This window comes from Orbicella franksi, chromosome 4, assembly GCF_964199315.1.
Source record: "Orbicella franksi chromosome 4, jaOrbFran1.1, whole genome shotgun sequence".
NCBI lineage: Eukaryota > Metazoa > Cnidaria > Anthozoa > Scleractinia > Merulinidae > Orbicella > Orbicella franksi.
In genome coordinates, this window is record NC_138148.1 from 2,153,006 (window position 1) to 2,168,319 (window position 15,314).

Below are 15,314 nucleotides of genomic sequence, written 5' to 3' on the forward strand. Positions count from 1 at the left end.
GAGCGAGCAAGATGTTGCCAAAAGCCTTGACAATGACGTGTTCGTTTTTGATTCGTCGTCCGCCATTTTGAAAATGGAAAGGCGGGAAGACAAACCGAAATCTACTGCGCATGAGCAGCGGTTTTTCCGCCGTGCCCACGTACGTATTATTTTGTTGATTCAGATCCAGGCTTCAGATGTTACTCATCGCTTTATTGCTACAGCTCTATTTGGTATGGGCAAGAATGACCACACTCATCATGCAACATAAGCGAATGACTGTTAACTGACAATCGGACAGTCATGTGCAAACCAACATTTTTTTAGATCGATGAGGTACCAAATTTTCTACGTTATGGGGCTCCGCTCGCTCTCCTTCGGCGCACAGGAGCTCCAGTATAAAACAAATAGATTCCGACGTCTCAAAATAAAAGCACTTCAGTGACATACTCGTGTGCCACCTTTTCTGGCTCTTACCACGTTTTGACGTCATTAGTTCATTGAGCAACTTCAGACAACGATTGATTTTCTGACTAAATACATTTTCTTCAAATAAAGAGATTTACAACTATTTCTCTACATATTAAACTTCACGCTTTAACAAAATTGCGCGGATTGAATTGCCTTTGTAAATTTGCATCAGTTGCCCATGTCACCTAGGACTGGGAACAAGTTCTCCTTGGTTGCCGGTGTCACAGTGATTTGGGTATCCCTGAGTTTTGGGTACCCCCGTACCCAAATCCCTAGTGTTTTGGGTATCCCCACTGGGGATACCCAAAACACGGAAAGCTTAAAACTGGGGCAAGTGAAATCATCCACAAGTCTGTTCAAAACCCAATTATCTTCTTACTAAGCTTTGTGTCAATAAATTAAAGCGTTATTTTACTTGATATAAAGACAATACGTCGCTGAAAATAGTCGCAATTTAGAACAGACTGTCTGATCCGAGTCCGCAGTATAACGACATACAAAACCGAATTCGCGCGCCAAAGTGCCTTGTATGAACATGCGCTTGGTGCCTATCGATAACCCTTACAATGCCGTTATTTTAAACACGAAAGGCGCATTCTAAACCTCGTATAGTTCGGCAATTAAATTTAATCAATATGCGAACGAACACACTGAGATACGGCCGTCACGCAATATGCACACTAGTCTCAAGCTGTAACTGACCTCTGTGCATGCTGCCTGTCTGAAATAAATTTTGTCTTAGACTTGTTTATTTATCGCTCTTTCCTTGACCATCCCTCCCATTAGATTTTGCCGGCGAACAGTTCTCTATGCCATTTAACGAGGTTTTTTTTCCTTTGTTTTGGGAAGAAATCCAAAATAAGTATAAATAAAGTGGACAAGGCTTAAATCTTTGGACAGGGGAAAGAAGTAAAAGTAGGATACCCAAATCCCTAGTGATTTGGGTATCCCCTTCTGAAGTGTTGGCTTGCAATCATTTCTTTAATTCAGGGTAGCCAAATCGACCGAAGATAGAAAGACAAAGCAAACTTGCAAAGTCGAAAGTCAATCAAGAGAGAAAAGGACTAGAAATGCTAAATTGTAAGGGATACCCAAATCCCTGGTGATATGGGTATCCCCTTCTGGAGTGTTTGTTTGTCCTCGTTTCTTTAATTCAGGGTAGCCAAATGAACCGAAGATTAAAAAGGCAAAGCAAACTTTCAAAGACAAAAGGCGTAGAAGGGGGGAAAAGAAAAAAAGAAATGCAAAACATTAAGGGATATCCAAATCCCTAGTGATATGGGTATACCCTCCCAGAGTGTTTATTTGTTATTGTTTCTTTAATTCAGGGTAGCCAAATCGACCGAAGATACAAAACCAAAGCAAACTTGCAAAGACGAAAGTCATCCCGATGTGGAAAGGACTAGAAATGCTGAAATGTAAGGGATACCCAAATCCCTAGTGATATGGGTATCCCCTCCCAGTGTGTTTATTTGTTCAAATAAACATATTGGAAGGGGATACCCATATCACTAGGGATTTGGGTATCCCTTACATTTCAGCATTTTGATCTAGTCCTTTCCTCATTAGAATTAATTTCGTCTTTGTAAGTTTGCTTTGCCTTTTAGATTTGGCTACGCTAAATTAAAGAAACAATAAGATGCAGGCACATTGCAAAGGCAAGTAATAGGAGAGATAATCAAGGAAAGAGCGATAAATAAACAAGTCTGAGACAAGGTTTATTTCAGACAGGCAATATACACAGAGGTCAGTCACAGCTTGAGACCCGCATGTTGCGTGACGGCCGTATCTCAGTGTGCCCGCTCGCATATTGATTTTATTCAATGGTCGAACTATCCGAGGTTTAGAATGCGCCTTTCTTGTTTAAAATGACGTGCATTTCAAGGATTATCGATAGGCACTAAGCGCATGTTCATACAAGGAGCTTTGGCGCGTGAATACGGTTTTGTATGTCGTTATACTAATGAGGACTAGGATCAGACAGTCTGTTATAAATTGCGACTATTTTCAGCGACGTTATGTGTTTATATCAAGGTTAAGAAAGCTTTTATTTACTGAGACAAAGCTTTGTAAGAATATAAATGGTTTTTGAGCAGAATTATGGATGATTTCACTTGCCCCAGTCTGTGGTATTTAACGCTTTCAGTGTTTTGGGTATCCCTACTGGGGATACCCAAAACACTAGGGATTTGGGTACGGGGGTACCCAAAACACGGGGATACCCAAATCACTGTGACACCGGCCCCTGGGAAAATACCACTTCCGGGATAAGTCTACATTTTGTTTGATTAGGAATTCACCGAGGAATTTGATCCACTAGACCATCCAAAGTCCAGCGTTTACGTTGAAGAATCACTTCTGTCTTGTTCAGAGCCATGGGAAACACATCTTCAGTTGAGGAGATAAAACTAGGAGACAAAATCGGCGACGGATCGTACGGCGAGGTTTTCAAGGCCGTGTGGTGTGGAAAGCAAGTCGCTGCCAAACGAATTCGCCCTATCTTCTTCGAAGGAGATCACGATGGCAGCATCAGAGCCGCTTTCTTGGAAAAGTTTAAATCGGAGTGGGAGATACTTCGCAGCCTTCAGCACGACAATATTGTGCAGTATTACACTGTAATTCTGCCTCCTGCTCCGGAGACGCCGATCATTGTCACTGAACTGTTACAGTGCGACTTGGCTAAGTACCTTCGAGAATCGGAGAGTAAACCGAAAGTGCCCTTCTCGGAAGTGATCAAAATCATGCTGGACGTTGCCGAAGCTTTGTATTACTTGCATTCGCGTAAAGAACCGATCGTACATCGTGATTTGGCCAGCAAAAACGTTCTACTAACGAAATCGATGCATGCAAAGATTGCGGACTTGGGTTTAGCGAAAGCTTTCCCTCATGGTGCAATGTATGCTACAGCAATGCCCGGTACACCGGTGTATGCAGCTCCAGAAACGTATCCTAAGAGGTTTGGTGGAAGACCGTGGGGCGATAAAGCAAGATACACAGCAAAAATCGACATATTTTCCTTCGGGGCATTGATGTTGGAGACAATTATTGGTCATTTGCCGGAACGTGATTTGCCTGACCCTGTTCTTGAAGGTAACGCTTCCAATCATTCCTTTAGAAAATATTGATGTTGTAGGTGTTAACTGCCTTATTTCGTACAGGCGTAGCGGGTTTAGCTTGCCATTTGTATCGGGTAATCCGCAGAAATATTGTGATATTACGCTTTGCTGGCGTTCTCGATGCTCAGATCTCGATATCACGCAATAAACTAGCAGGTCACGCAAATGATACAAACAACTCTTCTATAAGAAAATGAAACAATTCGCTCCTGAAACTGTCTGCTTCGATTTCAATTTATAGTGATCCGTGAGACGTCAGTGTAAAGTCTTGTGACTCCCATATTACTTTAAGATAGATAAACGTGCTCCATTGTAGGTTTATTTTTCATTTGGTAAACTCATTTTCGCTTCACTTGATGTAAACCTGAAGTGAATTGTTAATTCCACAAATGTGATCAACCCCGAAGGGATATGCCCTTATTTATATAGGCAGTGCCAACAGGTATGGTTTAGCCTTTTTAGTGTGTAAAAAACGGTCAGTGTAAGACGCAGACTGCGTACTGCAGACTGCAGACCGGGGGGTAAAATGTATACTGAGGGTAGAATGTAAACTGTAGACTGCAGACTTTTTAGGTATATATCGTTATTTCCATAATCGAGTGCTAGCCATAAACATGGTTATTCAGGCTAATCGTAGTGAAATTCTACACTCAGGTTAGCCTGAATGTCACTCTGGTTAGATTATGTATCACTCCAGTTAGCCTGAATATCACTCAGGTTAGCCTAAATAATGTACTGGTTAGCCTGTTTATGGTTAGCTTTCAATGATGGAGTCTCACTGTCTAAAATAGGATTGGCCATAAAAATAATTTGGTTTCGTAACTAAAATTTTTAGGAGTATCTCCTATCGATCAACATATAACTTCTTCTTACAATAATTGGTACATTGTTAAGTAGACAGATTGTGAGAATAAAGGAAATCATCGACTGAGGAATGTTGTCTCGATATCTAACCAGAATCCAGACATAACATTAATACGAATTTATTTTTGGTGATCGACTATGTTTCGTTTATTTAGAAAACCATGTGTACTATATGACTACCTCAGTTACCTCACTGCTAAAAAAAAATTCAAAGAATTGTATTACTTTAAACTTCTTGCAGAGTTTAGTGGTAGGTGAAAGTTCGTGTGTAAACATGCAAAGGACATTTGCTCCCATTATACTCCGGCCTTTGTTTGCCAGGCTGCACATTCAAACCAAATTTGACTTTTGTTTTAGATGGGGAGATTGTCCCGGAGTACATAAGGCGGAGCGAGGACCTGGAGGAAATGGGCCCTGACCACCCTCTCCACAATCTTGTTTGCCAGTGCTTCGAGAACATTCCCGAGAAAAGACCCAGTGCCGCCGAAATCATAGAGACCCTGCTCAAATTCAGCAAGGGAATGGAAGGAAAATCCTCTGGTAGCCCCCCAGGAGATAAAGTTGGTACCAGGCGACACGTCCATTACGATCATAAGTTCAAGGTTGTAGTTGTCGGGGAGTCCGGTGTTGGGAAGACGTCCATTGTTGCTCGATTCCTAGATACTAAAAAACAGTTCTCTGAGATACCACTCCCTAGCACCATTCAATCAGAAGATCACTTTGAGCGGCTGCATTTTCGAGATAAGTCAGTCCATCTCCATCTGGTTGATATGGGTGGACATAAGTTCACCAAGGCGGCAAGCTTTGTTCCGCAGGTATTCCGCCGCGTCCGCGGCGCGGTCATTATGTTCGACCTTACCTCTCAAGTTTCTTTCTTGGAAGTGCAGACGTGGCTGAACGTCGTGAAGGAATTGTGCAGTGAAAAAGTAGCTCTTGTCCTAGTCGGAAACAAAAGCGACGAGTCAGAGAGGTGGGTTGATGACGGAAAGGTGCAAGGCTTCGCTAAGAGGGAAGGTATGTTCTACATAGAGGCCAGCGCTAAAACCCGAGAGAACGTCGATGAAATATTTTCTGTTCTTATGGATTTAATGATTGAGCGTGAAAAACAAAAGGAATCTGAAGGTGATGCAAGCTCTCTTATGGAGTCACTTATGGTAAGCGGGGAGAAGTCTCCTATTGCTGAACGTTATCTTACGCCTCGCCGTGATGCCTTGAATGCGGGAGTTGTCGCGCTTGAAGATGCCACAGACGACCCCGCAGCATCAGGAGATCAACGGGAGAAGAAAGGCAAATCTTGGTGCTGTCTGGTGGCATGACCATCTGAACAACATTAAATACAAACGTCGGTGGCACTGTAGTAGACTTGCTAAGACTTTCAATTGCTGTTTTAAATACTGGTTAGTTGACGTGCTTAGAGCGGTTTCATTTGAGTGTCGAAAAGTAATTCGTTTTGCATCAACTACTCTTCATGATTGGCTTACTGAAAAAACTCGCGACACTTTTTCATCCAATCAGAAGTAAAACCAGAACCATTTGTGATTCACTCGCACACGTTTTCCCGCGCTTTGCGTCAGCTACATGTAATGAGTTCGAGTTTTAATTTGATTGGTTCACTGGATTGTCTGTGTCCGGGTGATTACTTAGGTTTTGGTTTTACCACAGTCAACTGAAGACCGCTCTAAGTATACTATAGGGCTAAATTGTAACTATATTATTTACTACATGCTGTATATTAATCTCTAGGGATTATGGATGGCGTAGCTTTGAAATAGCTCACCTCTCACCAATGTGGCCCCCCGGTTTCTGATCCTGAACCCGGCGTCACAAGTGGGTTGAGTTTATTACCAGGCGGGGAGGGGGTTTGTTGAAGTTCATGCTTGATGTGTAACTAAGATCTCATCTGATAAGTGTAAGTGGTAATTTTATTCATATAAGGAAGTAAGGAGCCTGGAGCGTTTCTGTTTGCGAATGGTTCATTACCGTATAGTGAACGCACTGCTCTAATCTTTGATTACTACAAGTATATACGTAAACTAATGGGTAAAATTTTGATCGTGAATCGAGTCACAATTCAGTGATTAAATATGTAGAAGACCAGAAAAACTCTCGGTCATAGCTTAAGTCCACTGTTATACCTCCCAACTCAAATACGTTTTCCTACTGGAGGAGAACGTGTCACGTGCCATGGGTCAAAACTCACTACTACGATTATCAGTCGAGTAAGGCACGAGGGAAGTTTGGTTACGACGTTTTGGCCTCAAAATTATGGTGTTGTCACGGGCAACCTACCTCGTTTCCATTGGTAACAATATCAACAGCCGTTGGTCGCCTGTCACGTCGCCTACAATTTCGCGCGCTTTGCTGCCAATTGACGTCAAAGGCCGACAAGTTGCCAACGGATACGGAGTCAGTTGCTCGTGACAACAACGCGATTTTTACGTTAAAACTTGGTGACCAAACTTTCGTCCCGCCGTACTCAACTGGTAATCGTAGTAACTCCCTAGGACGAACAAAACTCACTAACTCCCTAGGGAAACAACAACTTGAACTTTCGACTCGCACGTGATCAGGTCGTGCACCTTGAAACGGCGGCAAATTTGTGTGCCAGTCGGCCTGATATATCGAAAAGCCATTGAAGTCGGGCAACGTTTCTCACTAGAGAAGGGATTTATAATTCGGCTTAAACATATCAGATTAACAAAGGGGAAAATTTGAACATTTCGTGTCTTCAAGCTTTTAAGTTGGCGCCAAAAATGGGTCGCCCGCGTTCGGCAACTCGCTCTTCGATCGCTGTCGCCACTCGCCAGGTAGGAAAACAGTTGTGTCATTTACAACAAAATATGCTGTTCCTCGTCAAATCAAACCCAGAATTCCCGAGTTAAGCATTAGAAGAAGACAAAGCAACTTAAGTATTATCTTTATTTTTGTTAGCTGCGAAGAAAGAGACAGTTATCGTGTCGTTTCTGAAGGATAGCTCGGTTTGACTGCCGCTCGTACTGTAAGCACAGCCACCGTAGGCGTCAAGCATCACTTTATCGCAAGCATCACTTTATCGCCCCAAGGGAAACTCACTGTTTCCCTTGGGGCCAGTCATTAAGTGCTTATTATTAAAAACTGGATCATTGGATAATACAATTCGAGAGTTTTCATTGGCTTAGCCCTCATGGGTTATGAGCCATTATACCATGCTCCACAAATATGGTAGGCGTACGGTTTTTGAGGGTGTTTTTATTTCTATTTTAGCCTAGTTTTCTATATTTTGGAGGCGTTTTTAACAAAGCAATTGTTCCTTTCTTGTTTGTTGGATATGACATGATTCTAGCCAACTCGGCTCCACGCGCCTCGTTGGCTATCTATACCATCTCATATCCAGCTCGTGCTCGTTGAATCATTGCTAATTATTATATACAGGTGTGGATTTTGAGATCACATTAGCCATTTGTATATGGGGAAATTACATAATTATAAGTAATAATTACGTGAATAATAAATTACGTACATGATCAGATACAACAAAGTTATTTGAGGAAGAGTTTGCAGAGAAGATACAACAGGTTACTCTATTGTGTCCAAACAACTTGAACTCATACTCAGCACTTGACCTTCAGAAGATTCTCGTTCTCTTCCTCGGGTATTCGCTATGAAATGTAAGGTAAATCCATACGAAGAGTTTTGAACGATTCCGAAAGATTAAACAACAACAAACAAACAAACTAAAACAAACCAACACATGATCTCTTTAACTACAGCTCCGCAGTTGTACTCTTTTCGTCAGTAAACGTTTTTAATGGCTCTGTTAATTCTAAGTCCGCTCAAATGTTCCACAGATCTTTCCACAGATCGTTCCACAGTAGCAGCCTCCTAGGGGGACGCTCTTTCAGGGCTCGTCACGCAATCTTCCTCCCCACGTGACGAGCCAGTAGTCGTTTCAAGAATACGGCTAATGGGTTTAATTTTCAAAAAAAATCAACTTAATATTGATGTTTAAAATGACTAGCGAGTTCAATATTCAAATAATAAATTCATTATTGCATTCTTGAAACGATTAGCGGGTTCAGTATTCAAATAATCAGTTCATTAATGTAATCTTGAGGGGTACGCTTCACTTGGTTTGACTGTAAGCATACTTTCAGTAACACAACTTACAGTAAAGCATTAAGATTTTGCTTCACCATGCAATATCAATAATTTTGATGGCATTGAAAGTGGTGGAGGCTGACTTGGGTCCTTGAACATGATTCCGTCTTAAATTCCAAACATGGTTTGATACCCACAGCAAACAAGGATTTGAGTTAGAGACTAAACTGGAGGGTAAGAACAAGCGGGACAGTTTCAGTCACGGTTCTTGTGATCTGCAATTCACGCACAATTTCAAGATTTGCACTGTTTATGATGCCTTTGTCAGTACCTCTTGTTAATGTTGGGTAGAATTATTCCGTCCTTATAACTGCTCAATTCGCCGGAGTTCGTCAATCCACTCTGTCACGTCTTGGAAAGACTTGTAGTTGATGTGCAGACTATTTGACGCCCATCTTCTTCATGATTGGCAGCCGGTCAAATGATATCTGATCTAGAGTCCTGGCTCGTCAACGGAGACGATAGCAAAAATCTGTAAATTAAGGAACGGGAGGAGAAAATAATGAGGTGATTATTAACAAAATCTGTGTCAAAAAACGAAACAAAAAAGCCAAAAGAACAACTGTGTAGAGGTGTGCTCTTTACATACTCAATGAGATACCGGATAAACATCTCGGAAAATACTCTTAACAGGCCGGCTAGTTTTAGTTTTTCAATCTTAAGGTGCAGGCTTTGAAACAAAAATTAGCTTGGAAAACAATATTCGAAACTAAACTACACATGAACATTGTTTTATTTTTTTACTGGTTTCTTTAAAGAAAGGTTACTAGCCATAGCAAAGATTGTGGTATTATTTGTTTTTAAACCAGAGTGATTTTCTCGGAATCTAGAAACTTTGCATTTGTCTTTTATTACTTCAAAGTGCGTTTGTTCGACTACCCCCAGATCAGAATATTTGATCGTACCCAGGGGCCGACAAGTCCCTGACGGCCATACCTCGGGGACTGGGAAGGGGCCTCGCGCCACGATTGCCCTTGCTTGAGTATAGTACGTAGTTAGTTTAAGTTCGGCGCCTCCGTGTAAAAATACTACCAAGGACGTTTAGGACACAGCCAAGCAAATGGGAAATACTTCATCGAAAGAAGAAGTGAATCTCTTGACAAAAATCGGCGAGGGATCATACGCCGTGGTGTACAAGGCCGTCTGGGAAAACAGACAAGTTGCTGCGAAGAAACTTCACAACTACTTGTTAGAGAAGACCGATGTAAAACAGAAATTTAAAAAGGAGTGGGAATTGTTAAGCGGTCTAAATCACCCAAACATCGTGAAATATTTGACTGCTGTGATACCAGAGTCACCGAGGGAATCAACAATTATAGTGACTGAGCTGCTGGACCAAGATTTACGGCGATTTATAATGAGGTCACAAACAGATCCAAGAGTTACCTTCCGCGATACCGTCTCCATAATGCTTGATGTGGCTGAAGGACTCAATTATCTTCATCAGCTACCAGAGCCCATCGTCCATAGAGACCTTGCTTGTAAAAATATACTTCTGACCGCTACGAAAGAGGCGAAGATCGCCGATTTCGGAGTTGCGAAGTGTTTTCCGGGTGGCGAAATGGCTGCCACTGGTAATCTCGGAACACCAGCAACGCGAGCGCCTGAAACGTTTGGTAAATGGTGTTACAGCAGAGAAAGAAAGACATACGGCACTAAAGCAGATATATTTTCTTTTGGAGTCGTTGTGTTGGAGGTTATTGTTGGCCATCCTTCTGTACGAATAACGGAGTTACATACAGAAGGTGAGGTTTCCATGGATGAAAGATCATGGAATGATTGATTCTGTTTATGTCAATAAAGATTGATTTCATTTTAATATCAGGATTTAGTGCAATCAGCTGTGTTTTGATTTCCCCAGAAGGAGTAACCATATAGTTACATAAAAATTATACAGCTATGAAATATACCTAATGTAATTCACCAGTGCACAAACTGAAACATTTTTAGCCGAGATTGCGTGACTTTATCGTAAGTGCGAAGCGGGGGGGGGGGGGGGGAGGTGGGGGGTGGGGGCAGAAGTACCAAAACTAATATTAACAGTGATTAACGCCGGAACAAACGTTTCGATTTAACCGAGACCACTGAACAAAAAGACTCATCTGTACAGTGTTATTGCCAGTCTGTAATCAATTTTTCACAAAATTATGAAGCGTAAAATGAAACAATATACATGTACGCTGTCAATATATCGTGCTCTCACAGGTATTTGCGGATATTTTTTTTACAATAACTGCACAAATTATCGCGTGCTCATTGGCTAATTTTCATTGTCAACAAACGGACAGAAACGAATTTATAATTTATGCGATGTTGACGCGATCAGCGAGAGCGGACAATTTGACAATTTTTTATTGAAAAAAAAAAGACAAATTGACCTCAGTTCCTGTTATTGACTATAAATTTCGTCATAAAATTGTCAAAGTAATCTGCAGACCCACTCGGCTATCGCCTGGTGGATCCACAGCTACTTTGACAATGTTATGCCAAAATTCATGATCAACAACAGGACAGACGCATGAAAAGCTGACATCAATTTGTTAAACTTCAGATAGAGGCTAACCCTGTTCATATAGTCTCTTAATTCAGTACCTTTTGGTTAACCTGACACTGGACTATAAGGTCACAAAGAACATATTTCTTCCCTCCCCCATTTAAAACATAATATGCCAACTCTTTATGCATGCGTGTGTGTTTTTTTGTTTTTTTGTTTTTTTTTGATAGATGGACGCATAGTGCCTGAAGCCATTCGTCGGAGCGAGGACCTTTATGAATTGCGACCGGAGCATCCCTTGCGTCCTCTCGTCCTGCACTGTCTTGAAAATAGCCCCCACGACCGTCCAGCTGCTCAAGATCTGGTGAAGGCGCTCAGCGTCTTCAAGGAAAACAAAGATTTTCATCGATCACAAGATAACCTTCAGCGCAGGCCGATCCATCGTGTTACCGCTGGCCAGTATGACTACGAGTTCAAAGTTGTCATGGTTGGAGACCAGGGAGTCGGGAAAACGAGCATTGCAACTAAGTTTGTCAGGCCCAATCTTCCATTTCAAGAACATATGCCGATGACCATTGCTTGTGGGGAGTACAACGAGCGTCTTCAGCTCAAGGGCAAGTCTATTCTGCTTCAAATTGTTGATACATCAGGACAGTATAACACTACGAGTTCACTTCCGCAGCTGTACAGAGGGGCTCATGGAGCCGCTGTTGTTTTTGACGTGGGCTCGTGGGATTCTCTTGTGAATATTCGCGAATGGGTGTCCATGGTGCGGGGGAGATGTGGAAGTGAGATACCTATCATCCTCGTGGGAAACAAAACGGACAGTGAACCCAGGGAGGTGAACTTTGAAACAGCGGAAAATGTGAGTCTCGAATTCAATCTCTTTTACATTGAGGTAAGCGCCAAAACCGGTGTAAACATCGAAGAGACATTTTCTGTGTTAACAGAACAGTTGATGCAACAGAGAGATCTGGGCTCTGCTTCTTCGCCTTCTTCGTCTACTCCGTCTACGAGCGCAGCTTCCAGTCTGCCGAGTTGTTCTCCGCGGCGCTATGAACCTCCTGCACAAATCACGACCAGGGAACAGGTCCCGCGAAAGAGAATCGAAAAAGACTCTGATAGTATCAGTTTGAAGCAAGGGGACGAGAATGGCAACAGAAGCTCCTCTGCTGCTGGTAACCCCGGCGCAAAGAAACGCTCATGCTGCTCTTGAATTGCAATTTCTTCACACGATAACTGTAGTAGTAAGGTATGAAACCTTTCCACTGCTTGGACCCATCGTCAATCCGCTTTTTGAGGCGAATGATAAAGCGGCTCTGTCGATTAATGTAGTCTTTCAGCGTAGTTCACACGGGTAGAGTATAAAACGCAAGCAGTGTTCAAATGTTAAATTACGCAGGCGCATTAGATGACTTTTACTAAGATGGCGGACGATACTGTTCTTCTTAAAATTGCGCTTTTTTTACACTGATGCCCGGTAAACTAGGCGTTGATGCCAAAAGAAAATCTACAACACCTCCCCCCAGAAGAGCTTTCCCCAGGGATCGAGAAGCGCCCGGAGGACGATGTTGTGTGGGGCGGTTTTCAAGTGATAGTTAGACATGGGCCGATTTGCACGGTACGACTCATGCTTAAGACTTTGTATAGGTAATCATACGGTTTCGAGTTAAATTTGGAATTAAATGGCACGAGTGAGCTTTTTGAAAAACTCACAAGTGCAGATTAATTCCAAATTGAACGAGAAAAACCGTATGACTACTTATTAATAATACAAACATGAAAAAAATTTGCGTGGAGGAAGTGCCGGAAGATCTTTCTCAAAGCCATTTTTTCTCATTCGAGCTAGAAAACTTTTTTTCAAAGTGTCCGGACAAAATTTTCGTCATCATTTTAAGTGATATCATTGGCTAGGAAAATTTGTTATTGTCTTACAGCCAATCATAGTCCAGAATTACGATGTGTAATATGCACTTGAGCTGCACTGCTCTCAGCCAATCAGAATCGAGTATCTTTTTTGATGTACATTATTGTGTGTAATTTACTTATAACGCAACTAGGGTCCCACGTTTAAAGCTCATTTAAGATCGGCAGCTGTCAGGTGTCGCATCGCCTGATTTGCTTGTTCTCTCGACTATTCACAAAAAGATCACTAGCAAGTGCATTTACATGTATGCGTTTTTTTTTTTAACTCGCTCATTTATTATCTCAGAATCGGGGTAGTTGGAGGAAGGGGAACATAGTGAGACAAACGCCATATCTAGAAAAAGTTCGGGTTTCTGCCTTTTTCGGTGTTAACGACAAGAACAAAAGACCACAAACGGAAGAAGGGAAGGGAAGGGGAAAAGGAGATTTCGCTCTTCCACAGTGAGTTGAACCCAGAGGACCAGCGCAAGTGGTTTTGAGATAATAGCAGTTTTATGTGACAATTGTAAGCAAACGTTATTTCGCGTGGTCGGCTCTTAACACTCGTTTGACAAGTAAGGCTTATTTCGCGCAACTCTTCCCAATGAAATAAAGGATGATTGAAATGTTTGCTTGTAATTATCTGGACGCTTTGTACAAGAATAGTTTTCAAGATTGTATAGTATTTATTTAAGCACAGGATGGGGTCAAACGTCAACAAAGTTAAACTTGATTTGTTTATATGGAGACTGAAAGTTGTTCGTACTCAGGGGAGTATCACTCACTAAACGTAGCCACCCTTGGAGGCGAGCCAACGGTTTTTCCATCTAAACACTTTGGATATCTTGTTTGACTCGTTCACTAGTGACGTCAGTAACAAGCTAAAGCGTGGAAATCGGAAGGGCCAATGCTAGACCCAGTCAGCAGGGACAATTTTTCCCCATATAAACAGACCCTCAAAGTAAAATAGAAGACTGTAACCAGAATACACGTGAGGGTAGACCGTTGATACAAACTAACTCAGTATTGTGAGTTCAACTGCGTTCTCTTAAGTATCGAGCGATGATAAAGCAGGAGAACTAACTTAACAAACCAGCTGAACCTTTTTAAATACTAGTTATGCAACGTTTTCGAGTGGAATACCATGGAATATGCCGCGAGTCACTTGTATTTTCTTGGCATACACACGAGTCTAAAACTACAGGGCCAACAAAACCAATGGGACATGCGCGCGGCGCACGATGGGAAGGTTGGGTGTAATAACGTCGAATATACAACAGCTTTGCTGTATTCTGATTGGCTGTATTTTCTAAGGCATGGTATACAAAAGATTATTCAATAACTCCATAAGGTGTCGGTATATTTACTTTAAAAAAGTATAAAGTATAAAGTAATCTGATGAGTCAGACAGGGGAAGTCCAGCTTCTTTGAAGCTCTTGAGTTTCCAATTCTTGTTATCCAAATTGTGCAACGTATGTACACGTGTGCGTCGGGAACGTTGCATTTTTCGAACGTCATACTCAGCAGCTTTGACAAACAGAGCTATTGGCACAGTCTACAGGCCATTTTCCGAGTTGCCTTTGTCTCTTTGGTCAAACAACTCTTAGTGCAAAAGCTTTCATACGAAAATGTCCATTTTCAAGCAAATCAAACTTAGACTCGTTTTGAAACAGACGTATATTCTTGGAAAAGAGCCGCGGTCTGCTGTGTTTGTTGACTGGTACCTATTCCCCCGTCTGATTCACGGTTCGGTAAGACTATAAACTGAATCATTTGAATTGTACAACTGACAAAGCAATAAAACATTGCTAATGCTCATCGAACAAAAACAGTTGTTGTTTTTTCTATTCAGCAATTGAGTGTAGTGTTCAATTAATTGGTGCGCACCCTTGCCTCTTGTGGGATCATCACGCATTGCTAATCTTTCCTGGAAAAGGAATGCGTAACGAGTCCGAAGAGCGTCTAATTGCCTGCGGCAAAATTCTCTTTCAGTTTCAAACCAAATACTAAGTTACAAGCTGCCACTTCATAGCCACCACTACTTCTATTGCAAAGATATCAGTGACGCCTCCTATTGTTATTAATATGCCAACCAGAGAACTATTGGCGGGTGAAACAAAGAATTCTTTTGCTTAACGTTTTGAACATTTTTAAAAATAACAAAAACAATGATTGTAAACAAATATCTTCTGTGTTACAAACGCCATTCCCCGCTGTTATTGTTGTTGGGTTTTTACGGGACTGAGGGCATGCGCAGGCAGTCCGTAGGACACTCGCAAAGGATTGGAGTATTAAACCACACTCGTAATAATACCAGGGTAACACCTTCCTTGTTATGATCGATGCGA

The 15,314-nt window shown here is 41.8% G+C and overlaps 2 protein-coding genes across 2 annotated transcripts; both read left to right on the forward strand.

Moving 5' to 3' along the window:
• Window positions 1-614: 614 nt before the first annotated feature.
• LOC145485852 (uncharacterized) lies at window positions 615-8,385 on the forward strand. The gene is made up of 2 exons (XM_081464500.1): window positions 615-3,540; window positions 4,788-8,385. Exons 1-2 carry the CDS (start codon window positions 2,826-2,828, stop codon window positions 5,744-5,746), a joined length of 1,674 nt encoding a protein of 557 aa, XP_081320626.1. The 5' UTR covers window positions 615-2,825; the 3' UTR covers window positions 5,747-8,385.
• A 1,148-nt stretch (window positions 8,386-9,533) lies between these two features.
• LOC145485853 (uncharacterized) lies at window positions 9,534-15,283 on the forward strand. The gene is made up of 2 exons (XM_081464501.1): window positions 9,534-10,312; window positions 11,292-15,283. Exons 1-2 carry the CDS (start codon window positions 9,628-9,630, stop codon window positions 12,275-12,277), a joined length of 1,671 nt encoding a protein of 556 aa, XP_081320627.1. The 5' UTR covers window positions 9,534-9,627; the 3' UTR covers window positions 12,278-15,283.
• The last annotated feature ends 31 nt before the right edge of the window (window positions 15,284-15,314 follow it).

Coding starts and splice junctions, on each gene's coding strand:
- LOC145485852 (XM_081464500.1), top strand. CDS start 2,826: ATGGGAAACACATCTTCAGTTGAGGAGATAAAACTAGGAGACAAAATC. Junction 3,541..4,787: donor GCCTGACCCTGTTCTTGAAG/GTAACGCTTCCA, acceptor CTTTTGTTTTAG/ATGGGGAGATTGTCCCGGAG.
- LOC145485853 (XM_081464501.1), top strand. CDS start 9,628: ATGGGAAATACTTCATCGAAAGAAGAAGTGAATCTCTTGACAAAAATC. Junction 10,313..11,291: donor AACGGAGTTACATACAGAAG/GTGAGGTTTCCA, acceptor TTTTTTTGATAG/ATGGACGCATAGTGCCTGAA.